This window comes from Nyctibius grandis, chromosome 9 (assembly GCF_013368605.1).
Source record: "Nyctibius grandis isolate bNycGra1 chromosome 9, bNycGra1.pri, whole genome shotgun sequence".
In the NCBI taxonomy this organism is placed as follows: Eukaryota; Metazoa; Chordata; class Aves; order Nyctibiiformes; family Nyctibiidae; genus Nyctibius; species Nyctibius grandis.
Window position 1 is genome coordinate 22467539 of NC_090666.1, and position 24108 is coordinate 22491646.

At 39.5% G+C, this 24108-nt stretch overlaps 2 protein-coding genes across 3 annotated transcripts in view; both read right to left on the reverse strand.

The window, feature by feature from the left end:
- RPL37A (ribosomal protein L37a) overlaps window positions 1-24108 on the reverse strand; it is a 259950-nt gene that overhangs the window by 212865 nt on the left and 22977 nt on the right. The window lies entirely within an intron of this gene.
- XRCC5 (X-ray repair cross complementing 5) overlaps window positions 4331-24108 on the reverse strand; it is a 57541-nt gene continuing 37763 nt past the window's right edge. Inside the window, exons 16-21 of one of the 2 annotated variants that reach the window (XM_068407357.1) lie at window positions 22875-22944; window positions 14377-14486; window positions 13789-13885; window positions 11714-11781; window positions 6657-6728; window positions 4331-5850 (exon numbers count right to left, since the gene is read on the reverse strand). In XM_068407357.1, coding sequence (XP_068263458.1) covers window positions 5836-5850; window positions 6657-6728; window positions 11714-11781; window positions 13789-13885; window positions 14377-14486; window positions 22875-22944 — 432 coding nt within the window. In that variant the 3' untranslated portion in view covers window positions 4331-5835. Of the gene's footprint in view, window positions 5851-6635; window positions 6729-11713; window positions 11782-13788; window positions 13886-14376; window positions 14487-22874; window positions 22945-24108 lie in introns of those variants that run through there. The other variant, XM_068407355.1, reaches the window with a different exon arrangement.

The window sequence follows — 24108 nt, forward strand, 5'->3', positions numbered from 1 at the left end:
CAACTTTGGCCTTTTCAAGCAATTGCTAGGGGAAATCCCATGGGACAGGGTACTAGAAGGTAAGGGGGCCCAAGATAGTTGGTTAGCATTCAAGGACTGCTTCTTCCGAGCTCAAGATCAGAGCATCCCAACAGGTAGGAAGTCAAGGAAGGGTACCAGGAGACCTGCATGGTTGAACAGGGAACTGCTGGGCAAACTCAAGTGGAAGAAGAGGGTGTACAGATCATGGAAGGAGGGGCTGGCCACTTGGGAGGAATATAAGTCTGTTGTCAGAGGATGTAGGGAGGCAACTAGGAAAGCTAAGGCCTCCTTGGAATTAAACCTTGCAAGAGAGGTCAAGGACAACAGAAAGGGCTTCTTCAAATACATTGCAGGTAAAGCCAACACTAGAGGCAATGTAGGCCCACTGATGAATGAGGTGGGGGCCCTGGAGGCAGAGGATAAAAAGAAGGCGGAGTTACTGAATGCCTTCTTTGCCTCTGTCTATACTGTTGGAGGCTGTCCTGAGGAGCCCCGGACCCCTGAGGCCTCAGAAGAAGTCAGGATAGAGGAGGAATCTGTCTTGGTTGATGAGGGCTGGGTCAGGGACCAATTAAGCAACCTGGACGTCCATAAATCCATGGGCCCTGATGGGATGCACCCGCGGGTGCTGAGGGAGCTGGCGGAAGTCATTGCTAGGCCACTCTCCATCATCTTTGCTAAGTCGTGGGCAACGGGAGAGGTGCCTGAGGACTGGAGGAAAGCGAATGTCACTCCAGTCTTCAAAAAGGGCAAGAAGGAGGACCCGGGTAACTATAGACCGGTCAGCCTCACCTCCATCCCTGGAAAGGTAATGGAACAACTTGTCCTTGGTGCTGTCTCTAGGCACATCAAGGATAGGGGGATCATTAGGGGCACTCAGCATGGCTTCACCAACGGGAAGTCATGCTCAACCAACTTGATAGCCTTTTATGAGGATGTTACCCGGTGGATAGATGATGGTAAAGCTGTGGATGTGGTCTATCTCGATTTCAGTAAAGCGTTTGACACGGTCTCCCACAGCATCCTCGCAGCTAAACTGAGGAAGTGTGGTCTGGATGAGCGGGTAGTGAGGTGGATTGTGAACTGGCTGAAGGAAAGAAGCCAGAGAGTGGTGGTCAATGGGACAGAGTCCAGTTGGAGGTCTGTGTCTAGCGGAGTCCCGCAAGGGTCGGTTCTGGGACCAGTTCTATTCAATATATTCATTAATGACTTGGATGAGGGATTAGAGTGCGCTGTCAGCAAGTTCGCTGATGACACAAAACTGGGAGGAGTAGCTGACGCTCCGGAAGGCTGCGCAGCCATTCAGAGAGACCTGGACAGGCTGGAGAGTTGGGCGGGGAGAAATTTAATGAAATATAACAAGGGCAAGTGTAGAGTCCTGCATCTGGGCAAGAACAACCCCATGTACCAGTACAAGTTGGGGGCAGACCTGTTGGAGACCAGCGTAGGGGAAAGGGACCTGGGGGTCCTAGTGGACAACAGGATGACCATGAGCCAGCAGTGTGCCCTTGTGGCCAAGAAGGCCAATGGCATCCTGGGGTGTATTAGAAGGGGTGTGGTCAGCAGGTCAAGAGAGAGGTTCTCCTCCCCCTCTACTCTGCCCTGGTGAGGCCGCATCTGGAGTATTGTGTCCAGTTCTGGGCCCCTCAGTTCAAGAAGGACAGGGAACTGCTAGAGAGAGTCCAGCGCAGAGCCATGAAGATGATTAAGGGGGTGGAACATCTCCCTTATGAGGAGAGGCTGAGGGAGCTGGGTCTCTTTAGCTTAGAGAAGAGGAGACTGAGGGGTGACCTCATTCATGTTTATAAATATGTAAAGGGCAAGTGACATGAGGATGGAGCCAGGCTCTTCTCAGTGACATCCCTTGACAGGACAAGGGGCAATGGGTGCAAGCTGGAACACAGGAGGTTCCACTTAAATATGAGGAAAAACTTCTTTACGGTGAGGGTGACTGAACACTGGAACAGGCTGCCCAGAGAGGTTGTGGAGTCTCCTTCTCTGGAGACATTCAAAACCCGCCTGGACGCGTTCCTGTGTGATATGGTCTAGGCAATCCTGCCCCGGCAGGGGGATTGGACTAGATGATCTTTCGAGGTCCCTTCCAATCCCTAACATTCTGTGATTCTGTGATTCTGTGAAAAGAAGAAGGAAGAGGACTTGCAGACTAGGCAATGCATGATATTGCTGATGTGACATGATGATTAGCCTGCTGGCTGGTACTCTAAGCTGCCAGGCCAGCCAAAGAGAGGAAAAAAGCCTGAACTCTTCATTCCTTTCCCTTTCACCTCTTCCCAGCATCAACTTTCATAAAAATATTTTAAAACATAATGCTGAAATCACTGTCCCTCCATCAAAGCTGCACAATGAGTTAAAGAAGTATCAGGGCAGTAGATTAACAGAAAGACACAGGCAACAATCACAAGCTTTGATCTCTCAGCAAACAAGGCTAACCAAGGTTACTGTCCCATATTATTAGCACCCAAAGAGCTTTCTGGAGAGGCACTCCTTCCAGGGGAAAAAAAAAAAATGAATGAGTAACAAAATCACAGCCATCATCTTTTCTTTTTTTAGACACTTTGACAATGTCTCTGGCTATGAATTACAGGTTAGGGGATGTTCTGCTGCTTGCAAGAAAACACATTTGCATGTTGTTTCCTCCACGTCTGATACGGAAGTGGAAGACTAACTTCTCTGCCGCTTCTGAAGACTGGCCAGTATTGCAATTCAGAATGAGTGTCCTCAATGTAACTAGTGAGTAACTAGGTCAGACTTTATAACTAAAAATGCAAGCTTAGACTAAGTGAAAGATCTCTTCCAGTCATCTAATGAGAACCTGAAAGCTGGCCCTTTGCCAAAGAACAAGTGTAAAATCAGGTTGCTATCTGATACACTCTAAGACATATCACAAGCTTCTGTTGACTGATACCCAGAAGGCTGGGCAGAATAAAGGACACTTTGCTTGCCTTCTAAGAATTTGCTTTCACTTCTTTAAACTATGAGTCATAAACTCCCATTCCCCTCTTCACTACTAGCAACTCAGTTACCATACTGAGCCTAAATGTGCTGTACAGGTAATAAGAAGACCTATGAAATAATACTCCATGAACTAAATGTGTATTGCTTGACAGAAACAATAATCTCTAAAAATATGGTCAATTGGTGCAAAAGAAGCAGAAAGCCCTAATACTTATTTTGAATTGCAAAGTAATTCTATATCCTGTCTGGTCTTGACCAAGACTTATCATCTCTGCAAAATGGTAAAAATTATTTTATTGGGGTGTTGTGAAGTTCAGAGTTTGTAAAGAATAGAACAAGTAATTACACTCAGCTTCTTTAGAGGGCTTTTCATATTCAGTGTTTGCATTGTATGCCCATGTCATAGTTTAAAGCTGGGCTGGCGATTAAACCTGCAGCAGACGCTCTCTGTTAACCCTCCCCCCCCACCCGAAGGGAAAGGGAAAGGGAAAAGGGAGAGAGACTTCCGGGTTGGAAAGTTAAAACAGTTTTAATAAACCTATAATAATGAAAAAGAGTATAATAATAATATTGGAATAATCAAATATATACAAATATATATACAAAACCAAGATCGAGCTCCCCCGATGTCGGCAACGTCACCACCGGCACTGCAGGGCAGGCTCCGGGAAGGCCCAGGCTGGGCCTAGCGACGGTCGAGAGCTGGATTCAGGGATGCACAGATCGGGATCGGGGGCAGCAGGAAAACAGTCGGAGTCCTCCTTGGACACCGGCCATAGCAGAAAGAGCAAGAGCGAGACCCTCGTGATCCCCCCGCTTTATACCGAGAATGACGTGTATGGGATGGAATACCCTCGTTGGTCAATTTTGGGTCACCTGCCCTGTCTGCTCCCCCCTGCAGCTGCGACCCCCCTTCGGCTTTTCACTTGTAAGCAGTGAGGAATTCAGCGGTGACCTTGGTTTCTCTAAGAAAAAAGTACAGCAAGAGCCTTACTGCACAACATCCCTACCGGTGCCTCAGCGATAACTACAAACTTCGAGCGTTATCAGTCCTGGAAGCAGACACTGTCTGCAAAACATGTAGTTAGTTTCAGAAAGTGCAGTTACTTAGAGGAGACCTAGCTGAAAGTAAAAATCACTGAAAGGAAAATCGGCCTGGTTTAGGCCAAACCAAGACAGCCCAGAAACGGCGCTTTTGATAGTCTCTCTTAGGTACTGCATAGGTAGTTAATCATCTGATTCTAGCAAACATGGTTCTGAAGACGACAAAAGCAAATTTTTAAATATTTTATTAATCAAACAAATTAACAAAATGTAAAAAAAAACAGCCAGTGTTATAGTCTATAAATTGGCCTTAAAAGACATTCAAAACAATGGACTGACCAAATATTTCTTATTTACACTTCAGAGAAATATTTTCCGGTGACACATATGCTCTAAAGGTCTGGAAAGATCACTTATTCCCTGCCATCCGCACTTGCAAAACCCTTTCAAAGTCTGCATGAACTGAATCACGATAGGATGTAAGAGAGAGCAGGATGCTGTGTAGGGAGGTAGGGGCAAAAAGCAATTGTTTCCCACACAGTAGCCGTTGTTCAGTTTAAAGTGCAGCTATTCCAAAACATTTCTTAACTACAGCCCATGATTTCTTTCTTTTTTATGATCCTAATACCATTTTGCACAGTATGTTTATACATTTGCAATAATGAAAGAACATTTTTTAAAGGAATGAATCTGGTTGTATCAAACAAGCATCTGTGAAGGTGTCATTAGTGTCTCACCAGATCTGTAACCAAATTTCAGTATCTCTTTCTAAGCAGTATTTGACTAGTTTGGATTGCTCTGTGAAGACAGTACTCCATTTTGGTTACTAATGTTAACTATTATCAGTTATCTATAACAGGTGTCAGCTTTCATGGATTTTGCTGCTCTGTGTCAGCAGTTATCTGCAGTGTATGAAATGGGGATATAACCGATTCACTCATCCTTTTAGCATCAGAAGTAGCTACAGTAACGGTACTAGTAAAAAGTCTAAAAAACAAAACACGAAAATTTATAACAAAAAGAGACAGAGTCTGTTGAGCTGCTGCTGAGCTGACAGGATAGAGAACCTGTAGTACAGAGATGACCATAATTACTGATTTGGGTGGTGTGGCAAAATCAGCACACTTGGCTTAGCTGCGTGCTTTAGAGTCTGTTGTGCGTTTTAAACTATTACTTTCTGACTCCCTAGCCTAGAATTATTTCCCCATAAGCCTTTGTGGGGTTTTTTCCTCTGTTTTTTTAATAGGAAAAAAGCATGAAAATAGAGACTTTTTCCCTTTTGTAACAATAATGCTATGCAGTTACCTCCACTAAAGATTCAGCGCTACCTGGTAACCTCACTGTGACATTTCTACCTTCCTTCCCAGGCAAGGTAACAAGAATTTCAGGCACCAGCATGGATTCTCATTAAACTTAGTAGTGTTTAGCTGAAAGCAATACCAAGGATAAGCTAGATTCAGTGTGCTAAAGAAAAAAAAAAAAAAAAAAAAAAAAAAGAGATGCCTTAAAGTATCATTACTTCACAAATACTTACAGATTATTTCAATCTTCTGTTCTAGATGCCTTAAAGGTATCTTTACTTCACAAATACTTCAGATTATTTCAATTTTCTATTCTAGTTTTGAAAAGTCAGATGACATTTATACTGACTGGAAATGTCTCTGGGACTTCTGCTCTCATTCGAGGAAATAAAGATGGATATACTGTCTTCTCATTAGCGTCCTGTTTTGTGCCCCATCTCACAGGGAAATCTCTTCTAGAACTTTGCTTGTGTAGTCACTATACATCACCCAGTCACATCATGTCCAGCTGCAAATAGAAGAAACAGATGTGGAAGACAGCATTGAATTCAAGTTATTCCTTACGTGTGTTTAGTGCTTAGAAAACAAAGCAAATTTGGAAATCCTTATCGTGTAACATAAATGGATTGCACAGAACTTAATACTAAGCTGCTATAAAGTACAAAACCAAACCTAAAAATCTCATCTTCACATAATCATATGTGCAATTTATAGATTTAAAAAAGTACAGTCTAAAAGTAGGAATCTGCCTGCTATTGAAGCTTCTTTAAAACTGTCTGCACTATCAGTTCAAGCCTTGGGGACAGATCTGTAATGACTCAGCCTGTAAAAAATGGCTAAAATAGTTATTAAAAAATCACTTTAAATCCTTGAATTTCAGCAAGCCTATATGGAGAAGGTTAATGCAGAAGATTGAAACATCTTTTTAAAAATTATTTTCAGTTTCAACACACATAAATAGCTGTTCTAGATCTACCAGCTTTGTTAAAGGCTATTATAGTAAATTACAACAATCTGCTATCAAATGAGCAGCCTCACTGGCTCTTTTGAAACACACCAGAGGACACATTTAACCTATGTAAACACCCGTGTTACCACATAACATAGTATTTGCTATCATGAAATTACATACCTGGTTATGTTCTGCAATAGCAAATAAGTAATTTCATGTGGCTCTTTTATGACTAAATTCCTTAGGTGTTTTCTGAAGCCATGCACTGTAATCTACTGCTTTAAGAAGCACTTGCTCTCTCTCACTCCATGTTTCAGTTACAGTTTAATTCTAAAGCCACATTATGTCTTTATGCTACTCACCAAATCATCAACATCACCACCATCATCTGTGGGAGGCAGAGTTTCATTTTTCTTTTCTTTCAGAGCCAAGAACTGAAAACACAAATGTATTTTTATGATACTTACAAAAATCAGACCCTTAATTTTAAATTAACAGAATGTCTCCTTTGTATATCAAAACAACTGTAATTAAAAATTATGAATGAAGTTTGTCCTGGTTTCTACCCTGCAAAATCATCATAAAGTACAGAAAATTTCATAAACCTTGCTTTTAAAGGATTTTATGATGAAGTATGTTGAATAACAGACAAAAGGCTATGGTTCTTCAGACAATATACGGTTAAGCTGTAGAACACCCTGTAATAAGAATGCTGCAAATATTAGTCCCTAGTTTCACAAGGAGATGGGGAAAGTTCATAGAAGAGAAATCCTTTGAAGTCTACTAAGTCCACAGAAACAACCTCAAGCACACGAAGTACTTGAGACATCTGTGGCTGGAGCCTGGGATTGTACACCTGTACACTTTTCCCTACTCATCTGTTATTGTCCACTGTCAAACACGGGATTCTGGGCTAGATGGACATTTTGTCCATTACAGTATGGCCATGTTTATGTTCTTAAAAAAGATAATTTAAAAAGTAGTACTGTGTGTAGCTACAAAATGCTAAAGGACAGCAAACCGCCTTCCCCTTGATATGAATACATACGTAAGCTGATGAATGGCTTGTTTAGCAAATTTCTTCAGTACGACATTCTAGTTCTGTGTGGAACTTAGAAGCTTCCCATTTAATTCAATTAACATTTAAGAAATGAACAAAGACATGGATTTTAAAAAACTCCTCAAACATGCAAGATGGTTAGAATGCCAGTCTTTAAAAATAGAAAATTCATTATGTAAAATTCTATTGCCATAGCTGCTGATACAACTCACCATATGCCCTTCACTTAAAGCATGGCACCCATTAACAGAAGATAAAGGTAAGTTGCTCAGATACTATAACAACTGAAATCAAACATACAGACAACATCTGGAGTACAACCACCTCTGAATTATTTTTCTCTTAGCCTAACATTGTGAAAAAATTAATAATTTAGCTAGAATGGCAAAAGAAAAATACAAATACTTGACTCTTACTTAAAAGGTCTCCAGCGATCTGCAAGTTTTAGTTACAGTCTCTTTACCAATATCCTTACTATAAAATTATAAATGTTCTTTTTCTTATTAAAATGCAGTAGAACAAGTGTACAGAGCCAGGAACAACCCTGCCCCAGATAAAAAGATGTCTGTGAAAGCTGGGGAGGAAGAAGAGCCACATTCCATGACTCTGAGTTCCATCATCCTTAATTCAGAAACAACTTCACTATAACTCTAGATGATCACAGAATCACAGAATCAACCAGGTTGGAAGAGACCTCAGGGATCATCAAGTCCAACTGTTGCCCTGACACCACCCTGTCAACTAGACCATGGCACTAAGTGCCATGTCCAGTCTTTTCTTAAACACATCCAGAGATGGTGACTCCACCACCTCCCTGGGCAGCCCATTCCAATGTCTAATAACCCTTTCTGAAAAGAAATTCTTCCTGATGTCCAACCTGAACCTCCCCTGGCGAAGCTTGAGGCTATGTCCTCTTGTCCTATTGCTAGTTGCCTGGGAGAAGAGGCCAACTCCCACTTCACTACAACCTCCCTTCAGGTAGGTGTAGACTGCAATAAGGTCACCTCTGAGCCTCCTCTTCTCCAGGCTAAACAACCCCAGCTCCCTCAGCCATTCCTCATAGGTCAGACCCTCCAGACCCTTCACCAGCTTGGTCGCCCTCCTCTGGACTCGCTCCAAAACCTCAACATCTTTCTTGAAGTGCGGGGCCCAGAACTGAACACAGTACTCAAGATGCGGCCTCACCAGTGCCGAGTACAGAGGGACGATCACTTCCCTAGACCGGCTGGCTACACTATTCCTAATAGAGGCCAGGATGCCATTGGCCTTCTTGGCCACCTGGGCACACTGCTGGCTCATGTTTAGCCGGCTGTCGATCAGCACCCCCAGGTCTCTTGCCAACGGGCCGCTTTCTAACCACTCTTCCCCCAGCCTGTAGAGCTGCATGGGGTTGTTGTGGCCGAAGTGTAAGACCCAGCACTTGTTCTTGTTGAACCTCATGCCGTTGGTCTCAGCCCATATATCTAACCTGTCCAAATCCCTCTGAAGGGCCTTCCTACCCTCCAGCAGATCGACACTGCCACCCAGCTTGGTGTCATCTGCAAATTTGCTGAGGGTGCACTCAATCCCTACGTCTAGATGGAAGAGAACAGATAGTTAGAAAATAACTACATTGAATAGGCTATAAATACCTGTTTAGAGTTTAGGTACTCTTTTGTGCAAACAGCTGGCTCCTGAAAGCAAGCTACTGTCTACGTGAGGACATCAACTACAACAGCCATGGAGGTTGTGTAAAAGGTCATGGGATCCCTATCAGAGCACTACAAATCTCTGAGACAATACACTTGTACTGTAAGAAGCTTAAATACTATTTTACATAAATAAAATGTTCTGATCCTTCTCTAGAGCAATAGTGACAGCTTTAGACAACAGGTAAAACACTGAGAAGTTACCTGCTGCATCCCATTTGTGGGAAAGTGCCAGATACCATACCCACTAGGATGAAAAGCAAATACATTGCTTTTGGTTAACACTAAAGACAGAGGATGTAGACAACCTGTACCTTGTTGTCTCACTACCCAAAGGTCAGACCTTTCCTACATCCTAAACAGCAATATCCAAGAAGAATGTAGAAAGCTTACTCCACAGACAAAGCTCATGTTTTAACGTGCTGACTTCAACTTATCATATAGATTTTGTAGCTGCAAAAAAAAAATGAGAAGGTGACAGGGTCAGAAGGAACTGGAATTTCAAGATGCTGTATGTCTGTGTATCTTTTTGCTGGAAAAGTTCTCAATCTAGTAGTAATATAAAGCACATACCATGAAACTAAAAGCTAACGACATTGTCAGCTCTGAAAGGCTTTTTGTGCCAGATCAAATCTCATTTTATGCAGTTAATTAAGAGTCAAATGGTATTTCTGAAAGTAGCACATTTTTCAAAGTTTTCAAAATTAGCTTTCCCACACTAAATTGGGTAAAGAAAGCTAAAAGCTAAATAAATGTATGATGAAGATTTGCAATAAATTGAAACTTGAATTTTCCATCAAATGCTGAACATCCAAAATTTTTTTTCCCAAAACCTGTTTTACATTTATGCAAAGCAAATTACATATAATGGTTGTGCTGAAATCCATTATCTTCCTCAAAGCAACCAGAAAAAGCACTTGACATTTCTGCTCTTTTAACCTATCATCCTCATGCTCTAAAAACAGTATCTCCACTATTACAGGAAAAAAAAAAAAACCCTACTTAATCCCATTTTTCTCAGTGATAGGAAAATAGGCATGGATAACTTAACTCAACTGAAAAGAAAATGGAAATTTTTACATGTTACCTCTATAATAAGTGGCCTTGTAAGTCTTCCTTTCTCCTTCAGCAACCCTATAAACCTGAAATCTTATATCCAAAATAGTCCTGAAACTGCTATCAGCTAGTGATCTGCCTGTAAGAGAAAAGCCTTTTGTGTCACATAGGACCACGCTGACAGCCAATCCCTTGACCTACATGCTTGCATGTGACCTATTACAGAGGTGAAGAAAACTTGTATCTTACTCTATTCTGTGATATTTTAAAAGATCCAATATAGCCTTTCAGTGAAGGGTATCACCTTCAGTATAGAAAATGAACCATTTTTGCAATCTACTGTAGACATAGGAAAATGCTGGCTTTTTTGGAAGTAAATTCATAGCATTTGGAATATGTAACAAAAACTGATACTCTTTAAAACCACCACTGGGGGAAAAAGTTGCTCTATACAATTATGTGTGAATGAGAAACAGCCAGTAGGTCCTTCACCTATAGAAAAAACCTTCATATTCTGTCATTTGTACTCTGCACATGTGCTTAGCTTTCTAGACTCTTTGTTAGCTTTTTATTTTCATGACATTGCTGTGCCTTCTTCACCTTGAGGTAAATTGTTACAGATGAAAAAAAGCAGTTTCTAAAATACATTCTTTTACCCGCTCATTAATTCACTCATGGAGAACCTAATTCTACCCCCTTCTGGTTACTGCTAATGTAGGACCTGAAAGTTGTGAAAATCAATGTGGCATCTTTTAGAAAAGCTGCTTCTCTGCAAAGTACTTAGTGATTTTAGCCACAGGTTTACCTTCAGGGGTCTGTAATACAAGGACCTTCTTTCTCCTAAACTATTTCAAATCATGGCTAGCAGCCTGATACAAGAATGCCCGTCTTATCCTCTCCACACAAATACAATTTTTGACAGCAACTCTGAATTCTGCTTTCTTTCAAACAGAAGGCACCATTCTGTCTGTTTGAATTCACTCCTTTGTAACTGTGACATCCTTCATTCATCACTGCAGTTACTGAAGTGTTATATTTCTATAGAAAGAATACCTGCAAATACTCCAAAACTTGCTTCCAAAAGGATCTAATATGATCACCAATAATAATACCAGCATCACCTATGATGTCCATCAATCCACAAGAGCTGCATAAAGCGGAAAATATTGGTATCATCGCATATATGGTGAAAACTAGCTATAACAACTTTATATTGCTAGAGTTCACAACAACTTTAGACAAAAAAGTATCCTGATTTTTGAACTCTCGTGCTAGCAATGAGATCACAGTTCTTTCTATGAAGTTCAGATAGTGATTTTGCATATATAAAGAGTCTATTGCTGTTCCACTACAAAGAGTTCGTTAAGTTCCTGTTCTTTGTAGAGGATATTTTCAGATACTTTCTAAAGACCAATTAAAGCAAAATGCTGTGTTACATGTTAGGGAATTACTTTTACTCTGAACTGTGGCAATTTCAATTGTGTGGTAAAAGGACACTCTTCTTCCTTCATATGGATCCTATTTCATTCACCTAAGGATTTATCCATATAAGAAAGAATCTTCTGTTCCACAGTAAGGGCTCTATACAAATAGATGCTCATTAAAAAAATGATACCTTTTCAGCCTCTTCACTAGTCACCGAACTTCCGCCTGCTTCATCTTTAGAGATCAAAGAAATTCTGTCTAAAAAAAGAGATATAAAAATATCATTAGAAGGCTTCCCAAAAACGCACTTAATGTTAGAAATGAAAAAAGTCTTCCGACTACTGAATGTGTCATCATCACCATCAAAAATAAAAAATATTTCTCAAAGGAAAATGTGACTTGCATAAATGAGTCAACTATGATATAAAAATAAATTAATGAGCATATTCATAAGCTTGTGGAAGTATCCATTTAGGAAGCTGCTAATATTATGACAATCAAACTAATGAGACACTGAAATCATAGATCACAGATGAAATGCTGAAAATTTACCAGAAATTACACTTTTAGTCATTCACAGCATGCTCTTAGGTCCTTAATAGCATAAGAAAAATCAACTTCTAACATACAAACACTTATGCTGTGATTATCTAGAGTCCGACTACCAAAGTGCTGGTCCTGCCCCGACTTTGCTCCTTGGTTGTGCCAATACCACCATCCTGTGCAGTGACCTCCCCAAAAACATCTCAATTACTTTTTACACCCCAATAGTTTTTCTAGTCTAGCTCATCACTTGGCTACACGAATGCTTGTGCCTGAATAAAGAAGCTGTGGATGTGGGAGCAAAGAACAGTAGACTCATAAAGGTTTCAGCAGCAGCGTAAGTGGTGCAATGCCACCTTAATATGCCCCTAGAACTACACGGCAGGTTGCATGAGACAAGTGAACTTGTCAAACAGATCTGCCTTGCTCCTGAGCCACTAACTCGTTAACTCACATCCATCCTCTTTTGGCGATGGCAGCTGCTCACGACAAGGCCCAATGCATGCCACATTTGGTAGAAAAGAGGGATGGGTCATGTGGCACGAAGCAGGGAAAACAGGACTTCTGCTTTTGGTAGCAGCAAGTGGAAAGCAATTTCAGCTACCTAATGGCAACAGCTAGATTATGCATAAAGCACCATAATTTTATCATCTTCTCACGAGAAGACAATCTATTTTGTACGAAAATATCATCTCTGTATTTGTATTTTTTTTCCTCAAAAATATACTCCAGTTTGTTAAAAACTCTGGCTTGTACCAACTAAAAATTATTAAAACAGTATTCTAGCATGGCTTTGAAAGAGCCAAGTTTCATATTTTCAAAGTTTGTTGTGTTTTGTTTTGTTTTTTTTCAAACTTCTTCAGAGAAGGTTCCCTATAATACTACTGAATACAATATCCTTTTCAGTGTTGTCTTGTGCTGTTGTTTTGGGTTGCTAAACAAATTCCCAGCTTGTATTTTGAAAAAGTTGGATGAAGCAGACATTAGAGTGTCTGGAGTTCGTCACCTTGGAAGGCGCCATAAAAAAGCATATCATTGCATTTTATAGCATGCACTCTTAAGAGGTACAGCTGGGCATTTAACAGATTTTCTTACCACTGGTTCCAATTAAAAACAAGAGTACGACGTAAAAATTTTTTTTTAGTCCACCATGTTTCGCATTGGTGAAAATGTTCCTTTATTTATCACTTGCGTAGTCTCTGTATGTCTTTTGGAATTGCACTGCCTTGTATCTCCCAGTTTAATCATAGGTAGGTGTCATATTATCACATATTCTGTACTTCAGGTTGCTTAAACACAAAATGATCACTGACATATTTCAATGCTATCGCTGCCTTTTTTGAAGCTTAATTTGGAAGAATCTTTTTATATCTCTGCTGCATGAGCTTTTTCCATTTATTTTGAAATTCAGCTGAAATCATATCTTCTTCTCCTTACCCTGTAACATTTAATTTGTCTCTCTTGTTCCACAATTAATTTACCATTTCAACAAGACTTGGCAAGGCATTACGGATATTGCTGATATGAAATTATTACTGCAAAAAAGGAAATTGCAATGTGAAAGATTTCTATTTTTTTAAACAGGCTGCAGGAATGAACCATATCAAAATGCTGCTCTGGGGTTAGTTTAAATGTCCCATTGCTAACAGAGTTTCCTCTTACATAATGGATAATACAACTAGAAATACTCTTTTTTTTTTTTTTTTTAAAATGCCATCCTACCTTGAATCATGATCTCCCAGAAATCAGCTAAGGCTTTATCTTCCACCTTTGATTTCAGGGCCTGCAGAAAATCATTAAAGCACTGCGCCTTGGACAGCTGAAAAAAATAACAGCAATGATAACAGAGAAATATTAAAGTAGCTTACTAGAGAGTGCTGCAAACTTAATTCTTCATGAAGTCATCTAACATGGTGAACACAAAAGTCAGTACAGTTTTTGGTTTTTATCTCTACTAAAACCAAGAGTTCTAAGGAAAGGTGAGCCACAAAAACTGCCTTTCAGAAAGCTAGAAAGACTTTCTTGTAACTAGCTTTATTTAAGAAGAAATTTGTAGGATTGCTTATTTTTCTTTTACAAGTATCAGGTCACAGGCCTTGTGGTTTTATGTTTAAAAGAAAACAAACAGCAAATAATACGAGAGAAGCTAGTCTCCATTCCAGTAAGAATAAAGAAACATAAAATGCAAATATATTTCTACGAATCAATTCTTTTTGCTGTAGCAAGAAATTATCAAATTACTAATACCGCAAATAGGCCCATCATGTTTTTAATTTGAAAGAGATGAGAGCTTTCACATATTAACGTTACCTTAATGGCCTCCTCTCTGAAAACTCTGATACAATTGATCCCTTTCATGTAGTACTGTGAACCCTTATTTTCCAGGAACTGATCAATGCGGTTTATCAACTGCTGACTCACTGAAAGACGAGGAGAAATAAATAAATCAAAGACTGCACACTTTCAAGGCAGAAAAACATTTTTCCTTTACATCTCTCTTTTTCTATTCCACAGGTATCAAAAGAGTTAATCATACCCACACCACCACAAGCTACTTAAGCTGATCATCATTATCTAAGCTACTAACAATTACTTCAGCCTCTCTGGAAAAGCTAGATATACTAGGAAGAAACCCAACTATGGCCAAGGCAAAAGTCTTTCCCTGAAAGCCAAGAAAAAAAGCATTGGCCTAGTTTGTTTGATAGAAAGTAAAACTAAGACATTTGGGATCCTAAAGCTGAGGGAGGTTATGTTCTACAACACAAGCATATCCCCTAAACATCCTGTATCCTGAAACACATGTATATTTCAATGAAAGTGTTAAATTTACAATGAAGCTGTAATAACGTCAAAATAATAGCTGCAGGGTGATTGCAGTTAAAAGACTACCTTGTTACTGACATTAGAGTATATCTTGTCTCTGTACAGGTAGTTTGATGATTTTTCATTGGGGCAATGGTGTTTATAGATGTGGTGCTTAGGGACATGGTTTAGTGGTGGACTTGGCAGTGATGGGTTAATGGTTGGACTTGATGATATTAAAGGTCCTTTCCAACCAAAACGATTCTATGATTCTGTGATTATGGAGATAACTATTATAAACTGTGCATGCCTCACAGAGAGATGCAGAGGTATACAATGAGACTTGTACCAGCAAGAAGGGGAACACCAGTTTCATCCTCACTGTTGAGCTCCTAAAAGGTAGACAGCTGTAAAACACTGCAAATGTGACAAGTGAAAATGTCACCAAGAGCTCTGCAAGCCCAACTAAGTTCTGCTGGATTTTAGTACTTTATTTTCTTCATGTTTAATTACAGGTGAGGAACTGTCCAATTTTACCCTCTGGCAGACACCTCAGCCTGGGAAAAGACAAGTGTGAGAAGCATACAACAGTGACCTGTAAACTCAGAAGCACTGTGAAAAGGATGACTAGGGAGTGATAATCCACTGCCTCTCTCAAAACAAGAGCAAAGAGTTAGGTTAAGAACAAATGAAAAACAAGTACCTCTTCAAACAAAACCAGTTAACCTCTTTACCACAGGCTGCTGTGGGATGCTAGAAGTTTTAACAGCTTAAAAAAATGCTTGAACAAATCCTTAGAATTCTTAAACGAGGAAATCTGTCGAGTGAAAATAAAGGTGATGTTGCCATTGAGGAAGAACATGCAGGAAAGCATTCTGGACAAGTCACAGCATCTGCCTGTCCTGTTCTTGTACTCTTAAAGACAGGTTACTGGATTACCTTTAGCCCCACCTATAGCCCTTCTTATGTTCAGATGTTACAGGCATAGATGTCACTGCAACTATTTCAGCCATGGAAACATCAACATAGAAAATAATTTGCCAGAATGATGGAAGAGACAAGGATAAACAAACACATGGAGAAGCAGACATCTTTTAAATACTGTATTCCATTCTGCTCACTGTAAGCATACATAATGCTACCTGTTATATTTCTGTTCCATAAAATGCCTAATTGAACTGAATCTGAAGGACAGTATCTCTGAAAAGAGTGAAACAAGACATGCTTGATATTTTCCCACTACCTTCTGAGTGGGAAACTGTAGAGCTTCTAGAAAAGGAGGCAGATAATGGTTCTGTCCAACAGCAGCTATCACAGAAGAAAGTGTGCTAAAGTGCCTACTGCTCCAGAGGTGATCAGCTCATTCTTTTTATTTATTTTACCAGTAGTTGCCAAACTAAATTGAAGTCTCACTACTTAAGCTCCCCAAGTTAAGTCAGTCCGTTTTTTTTCATGGTTAACGATTTTCTCATTAAATGTTCTAATTTCTTATGAATTGCACTAATAAAAGCAAGTCCTGCTGGTGTTTTCAGTGGTGGTGGTGTTTTTTTTAAACGCTGCCTTTTCATTGATGTGTTAAATTAAAACCCCAGGCACTACGAGGGTGCAATAAAAGTCTTAATTTCAAACAGTACGCTGGAATCATTCTGACAATAATCAGACACTCTACTACTTCTTTTGCACTTATTTTTTTTTAAATCCTTTTCCATTTGATTGCACTGGTAGGCATCAGAAGAAAAGACTTTTGCTTGCTACTGACTGTAAGTTGCCTCCTTTTGAAATACGTTGTAAGGAACCAAGAAAATCCTACAATATTTTACTAGGCACTGAAAGACCATCATATATGCAGGAAAACAGGTTACATGGCAACAATATTTTACGTCAGATTCTTCTAACATCTTAAAACAGCTTGGCTAAAAATGAGTCTGTCCATTGGGTCTCCCTTAAATGACAGGCCAACGACTGATGAATTTAAAATAGATAAAATTCCTGTGTTCCGATCAGACTAACAAACTATTTCAGGGGGCCAAAGACGATACCAGAGATGGCAGATAAGGATTGTAACTGGAAGGTCTCCAAAGTGGACTCTGTTCCTTTACACTTCTAGATCTGAGAACTTTGTTGATTTCCTGGTGCCTGTCATCTGCCCTTCCATTAGTGTGATGCTTTGTTTTTGGGTGCTGCAAAAAAACAGATCTCCCTGGTTTTGGAGAAAGCTGTGATCTGCATACAGATGTCCATTCAACTAAGTTGTGAATATTAGCATTAACTCTGATGTGTCCCAGACAAATCTCAGGCATTGGGGTTTTGAAGGACAGGTCCTAGAGTTACAAACTGACAGCCTATTCAGGCCACTGCTGTGTAATGACAACTTTCTTTCCTTCTCTCCCAACTTCCCTCATCCCCCACACACATTTAAGGAAGTGAACTAATGAACTACATTTTGCATAAACTGGAATTCCAGCACTCCTAATAACCACCATGTTCTGCAGAGCATCCCAAGAGATTTTAATCTTCTGCTTCCCTCTTCTACTGTACCTGACTGATTAGATAACAAATATAGTGATTAAAGGCAGGAGAACTACAAGAAAAAAAAAAAAAAATCTTGGAATATAAGATCTTTTAGTTCTAATAGAATTTAATCCCTTCCCCACTGGCATTCAGATACATTCCCTACTGTAAAATAGATTCACCAGTGCTGTTATTTCTTGTGAAATATGCCATGAACAATTATATTCACTTGTTATCTCTGAATAGTTACAGTACAAAAGTGTAGTTATATTTTCATGTTTGCTCAGTTCACTCCCTGGTCTTGATTACTATGCCAACCAGATTACAGCATAATAATAGATAAGGCTGTATTATAGTCCAAGTTCAATTCCTTGGGGATTCCCCCTCCTCCCTAAAAAATTAATCAGGTTAAAAAAAATAGCTCTTTCTGTAGACAAAAGACTCCTGTTGTTACCAATCTTTTGATTTATCCACTGGTGGTGGTAATGATTTGTATTAATGGACAGTGCTTAAAGTAAGTCACTGACAAATCCATTAAACCACCTGATAATAAATTTTAAACTAGTGCTCTGTAAGTATCATCTTTTTGTAACTGAAGAGAAAGATTCTAAATAGAAAACTGTCCTAATTTTTTAAGGACTTCCGTCATCTTTAAGCCAAGAAATAGGAATTTTAAGATCAAGAGCTGTTGAACTACTCCAGTGTCCTACGAGGTGCTATTCAATTTTGAAATGGTCTCTCTAAATTGCCTGGAGGTATGGATCAGAATTATTTAGGCTGGACGTCTGAAAGACATCTGGTCCAAATCCCTGCTCAAACCAGGGCTGCTGTGGATCAGGTGGCTCAATGCTCCACTGACTTGAGTTCTGAGTAGCTGCAAAAATGGAGAGTCTCCAAGTTCTCTGGGCCCCTCTTTCTGTGTTTGACTACCATCATTGTGGTTTTTATATATATTCCCCCCTCCTCTGCCCCATAACATCTAATCCAAATTCTGTTTGTTGCAACTCAGAGCTTTGTGTCTCACCCAATCACGATGCCCTGCAAAGATGAATCTGGCTTCATCTTCTCTGTGAAGCAGATGTACAGGAAATTTCAAAGTGATTTTACATACTTAAGTATTTGGTTTGCAAATACTCTTCCAGTGACTGAATGATTTTCATCAAACCAACAGTCATTGCATTTGGCCTACCTAGCAGTAGAGTATGAATAGTCTCTGAAATACACAAAAACATCCACTAAGATAAAAATGTAGACAAACTGCAAAGACATATGCCAACAAAAAGTGAAAGTAGATACTACGTTTTTAAAAAATTATCTTAGGTCTAGAAAGGTAGCTAACTATATACATTTCTACAGAAAATCTTGAAATAAATATTCCCCTTGTTGCAACTGTCTAATAAATTCCTATTGCAAATTCTTATACACAATTCTTTTATGCATACAAAGCATCCAGTGCAAAACCAGTGTTTTACATTTTGCTTAAGAAGGTATCTACATTCCATGGCAAAACTGTGACACCTCACACACAACAGAACATTTGCTGAAATCTACACGAGCAATTACTGACTTTTCTAACTTTACTTTTCTAAAAGTGCCTGGGAATAAAAATATTAACAAACTTGCTATAAATATAAAAATGAGCGTTTGGTACAATTTGTGTCTGGACTTTTTTTCTTATGTCCATAAGCTGTGCAGTTGTCATTGCAGATGTCTCTCTTCACTGTCAATCAGTAAAAGAAAAAAAGCTCTTTCAACTATAGGACTTCAGACATCAAGTTCTCAGATAGGTGTCCTGTAAGACACAATGAAATCTGGCCTATAAACTCACATGGAAAATTTACAAATCAAAGAAAACACTATGCATGTGTCAGCATCTTTTTTACCCCCCATTAAGGCATCCTGTCTCCTACAGAAGCATATGAGTATACACCACCTCGTATGAGACACCTTCTGCTCTCCAGAAATGCAGACATGGATAGAAATCTGTAAATAGTCAAAGAGGATGAACTGGTAGTCATGTGGCTACTCCTTTGGCATTACAAAGATGGCAAGCACTCACTGCATTTCAGAATCTTCTCTGCAGCCACAGCAATGAAGAAACTCATTGTATACCCTTGGGAGTAACGATTAGATTCCACTCAAGCAAACTAATCTATTTTATTTGCATTCATTGACAAAAATGTCAGAAGCTGTTATCAGAAGACTGCTCTTTCTGATGACTGTGCACTTGTAGCCTGCTCAAAATAAGACCTGCATAAAATGACATCTCTCTGGCCACGAATGCAAACAACAAAGTAAAGATATCTGGAGAGGAAACACAATACCAGTTACACAAGCAACTAATATTAACCAGTAAGCTGACACCCTCACACACAACTCGCCACGTAAGCTGTAGTGGGTCCCTACTGTAATAAACTACACAGTTGTCAATTAAAAACAAAGTTCATTACTGTTTCAGGAACTGAGGTGCCAGTCTCACAAAACCTATCCCTAAGGTCCTTGCCAATTTGAAACTCTTAGTTTTTCTTAAAAAAAAAACAAACTTATTTGCACATTAGTGACCCATTTCTCACTAACAGTGAATGCATCATTTCTCCTGCTCTGGTCTGCCGTGGGACCCAGCATTCAGACGTGGGCTGTCTAACTTGCACACAGGCTATGAGTGGCACAAACCCTGATCATCAAATCCCAGTGAGGCCACTGCAGGAGGTGCATTGGTACTAATTTTCGATGATAAATGTACTGTCAGGGCTTCCTACAAGCTGTTTAAAAAAATTCAACCAAAAAAAAAGTCCCTTGCCATACTTTGGTCTTGATAACTTTGTAATATTGGTGAGAGACTTGCTGTGAACTGAAGAGGATGTGTGCCATTAACCTGCAGCTTAATGAAATAGCCACTCTACTGTCAGTATTTAAAGTGCAACTCTTCCTATTGCTACAACTTCTTTATCTACCAAAAAAATCCACCCTTAAGCAAACAGTTGAAAGCTCTTTCTCCTCCCTATGGAGGGACTCTTGCTATTTTGTGGGGAGGGAAGGAAGAAGGAATTGCTGCCGTTTTTAAAAAGAGAATGTAGACTCTCTTCAGTTTGGAAGACTACAATGGATGCTCTTTTCATACAAGAAAGAAGCAAAACAGGATGCAACCTGTTCAGTTTTGGGCCCCTCCCTACAAGAAAGACATTGAGGTGCTAGAGAGAATACAAAGAAGGGCAACGAAGCTGGTGAAGGGTCTAGAGCACAAGTCGTATGAGGAGCAGCTGAGGGAACTGGGGCTGTTTAGCCTGGAGAAAAGGAGGCTCAGGGGAGACCTTATTGCTGTATACAAGTACCTGAAAGGAGGTTGTAGCGAGGAGGGTGTTAGTCTCTTCTCCCAGGTAACAAGCGGTAGAACGAGAGGAAACGGCCTCAAGTTGCACCAGTGGAGGTTTAGACTGGATATTAGGAAAAATTTCTTCACGGAAAGGGTTATCAAGCAGTGGAACAGGCTGCCCAGGGAAGTGGGGGAGTCACCATCCCTGGAGGTATTTAAAAGACGAGTAGATGTAGTGCTTAGGGATATTGTTTAGGGATATTGTTTAGTGGTTGACTTGGTAGTGTTAGGTTAACAGTTGGACTCGATGATCTTAAAGGTCCTTTCCAAGCAAGATGATTCTGTGATTCTGTAATAGCTGTCCTGTCTGCACCCTGACACATATAATGTAATTGTTTGGGGGTTTTTCCAATAAACTATTCGAATGCCACAGATTACCCTTTCCTGCAAAAACATTTTACATTTCACACGTTCTAGCAGAGGGAAAAAAAGTTTCATCACTAAATGAGATACAAAATTATATTTAAAAAAACCCTTAGAAACACTGAATAGTTTTACGGCAGAATTTACTATTTACATACTCAGAATGCAATACAGCAAGCCACTAAAAACATACCTGTAAGGTTTTATGAATTAAACTACCTAAAAGTCTCTAAAGCAGAAAAAGGATTAAGCAGAAGAAAAAAAATAATACACAGAGCATGTCTTTATGTATAGTGGCTTCTATCTCTTCTTTAAATGGATGACTGCACTACATTCTAACTACACCTTAAAATTACAGAGCAGATCACACGCAAAATAAAAGCAGATTGCTCAACATTTCAGACGCCATCCAAACATGTACCGCAGTTATCTCCAGCACAGCTACTAAGTGGACATATTTAAGCAGTCTTTAGTTAAACCATCTTCAAGGGTAATCACTGTACTTATTTCTGCCTTAAAGCTTTTCTACATGATAAAATTAATTACCGTAACAAAGTAGTCAACTGTCTCACAGTTTCTGTATTCTAATATATCGTGCAATGCTTTTTTACTGCATCTTAATATATCTGAGATTTGAGAACACAAGTCCAAATATTTTTTCAATAAACAATTTCTTCTGGATCTAATGCAAAAACCATGTAAAAAGCTGGATAGCTGGCTTACAGGTCTGGAAATTCTGGAAAGAAATAGCTATACAGACTTTAACAGACTGTATCACAAATCAGTATACTACTCAACACCGTCCTCAAACTCTGTCCAAAAGGACCAAAGGCCTTGTTGAAATACCCAGCACCTCACTTCAGCACCTCTGCAGATCTTTTTCTTTAAAAAGAAATGATACATTAGTGGCTATTCAGGAGATGAGATTTATCTTGCCACAAACTTCAAATCATCCTTTAAAGTGACCCCATCCATCCTGTGCATTTTTTGTAGGATACCTTTGGATTACATGTATCTCTGTATGGCTATTTCAGTAGGGAAATACCATACAAACAAATGAAAATTCCTTTGCATTTTCAGACTTAGGGCATGCAATACAGTGGCTGACCTGTGCTTTGTATTCTTCCTTGCCTCTGCATCAAAACCCTGTCTTGCTGTATGCCGAGAATAAATTCGGTGCACACAGATCCTGCTTTCGTCTTTGAGTCACATACTACCTGCTTATTACACTCTAAAATCACTCATGCTTTCTTTTGCTCACAACAAGCAGTAAGAAACGATATTTGCATGTAAAGATGTAAATCCCGGGCATCAGATTCTTATTTCTTCATAGAACAGAGTAAGTAGACAGCAAAAGACAGATTTCTCACATGGCGTGCAGCCAACAGCCCTCCACTTCAAGCCAGAAAGATCCCATGAAGCCAGATGAGAAGCTGATACCCAGTTTGAACGAGGCAGTTAGTCACTACCAAGGGATCTTCTGTTAGAAAGACCTGAAGAGTTGCTCAGATTCCTCAATGTAGCTGTCTAGTGCCATCTTACACAAACATGGGTATCTGAGACTTTCAAATGGGGAAGGCAAACATTGACATGGGAATTATGAGTGGCACCTTTCTTTGCTGAGTGGCACTAGAAGCTAAGTAGTAAACACCAGAGCATCTCACATAGCACTAGAAACTTCTGTGTAGACAGATGGATTGCATTTACTGAACCCTGGAGATACTACTACATATAATTAAGATAGATAAAAGCCATTTACCATCTTTGAAGTCAGAATTTTTCTGCCTCACCAGAATTCGGAAATCTTCTGCTGGGTTAACACTGCCAACCTAGAAAAGGGCCAAAAATGATACAATCATCTGCCAATATCCATCTCTTTATTCTTGTGAGGCAACAAGAATCTTTACATTACTGTTTATTTTAATACGGCAACAGAACCTCTACAATTCTCTGCATGTGGACTCACAAAATGAAAGTCTTACAATGTGTATTAATGTGCAGCACTCCTAGCAAAGGTTAGTTATGACATGAGCAAGACGAACTTACACTTACTACTGTGCTCTTATAAGCCAACCATATTCTCTGGGGTTTAGAGGTCAGGAGCACAGTAATTCAGGCTATCTGCTAGTTCAGCTTTGAGACTTTCTGTAGCACAGACCTCTCGCTAATCTTGACAGACGCTTAATGAGGAATGGGAGCTCCCAGGCATGTGGGTACAGAATCATTGGTTTGCTGCTCCAATAGGAAGCTCAAAATTAAAAGCTTGCACTCAGTTCACCTACCCTTTCTGGCCCAGTCTGACATCTTAAAGCTGAAGCTCTAAATGGGCATACAAGTGCAGAAACCTTACAAAGGAACTAAACCAGGTCAAAGATAAATAAACATCTACTGAAAAGCAGATGCAATAATTCTAGGAAAAAAAATTACATTGCTCAACATTTCCTTTCAGGAATGAAAATTCTCCTAAGTTTATTTGTAAATTTTATGTTTTGCTGTCAAAATAATTCTTCTATCTTTCAATAAGCTTGCTTACTGCTCTTCGTGTTTCTTTTAAATCTGGCAAAGCCACTTTTCAGAAAAAATCAGAAGTGTATATTAGGAGTACAAAATATTTAAATCTTTTTAAAAATCTCAATCATGCATTTTAAAAACCAACCTCAAAGGACAGTTTGAAAACAAGTGAAGTTATCTCAATTAATATTAAATCACCTTTTTTCCTGTAATTAAGAAAATCCAATAAAGGAAGGTGTACAGTTATGATACAGGCTTCATTGACCCGTGTATACAATATCTGGAATTAGACATTTAACTTATCAGCAAGATGAAGCCAAATTTGTGACTTAGAACTCCAATCAATGCAGAGAACAGTCTCCAAAATCACAGCAATACCTTTGATTAAATATACAGAGGCAACTTCGATGTTGCAGATGATACAAAAGAGAGCAAGAACAAAATTCAACCACTGAACCCCAAATGTGAGATTCTGTTTTCTT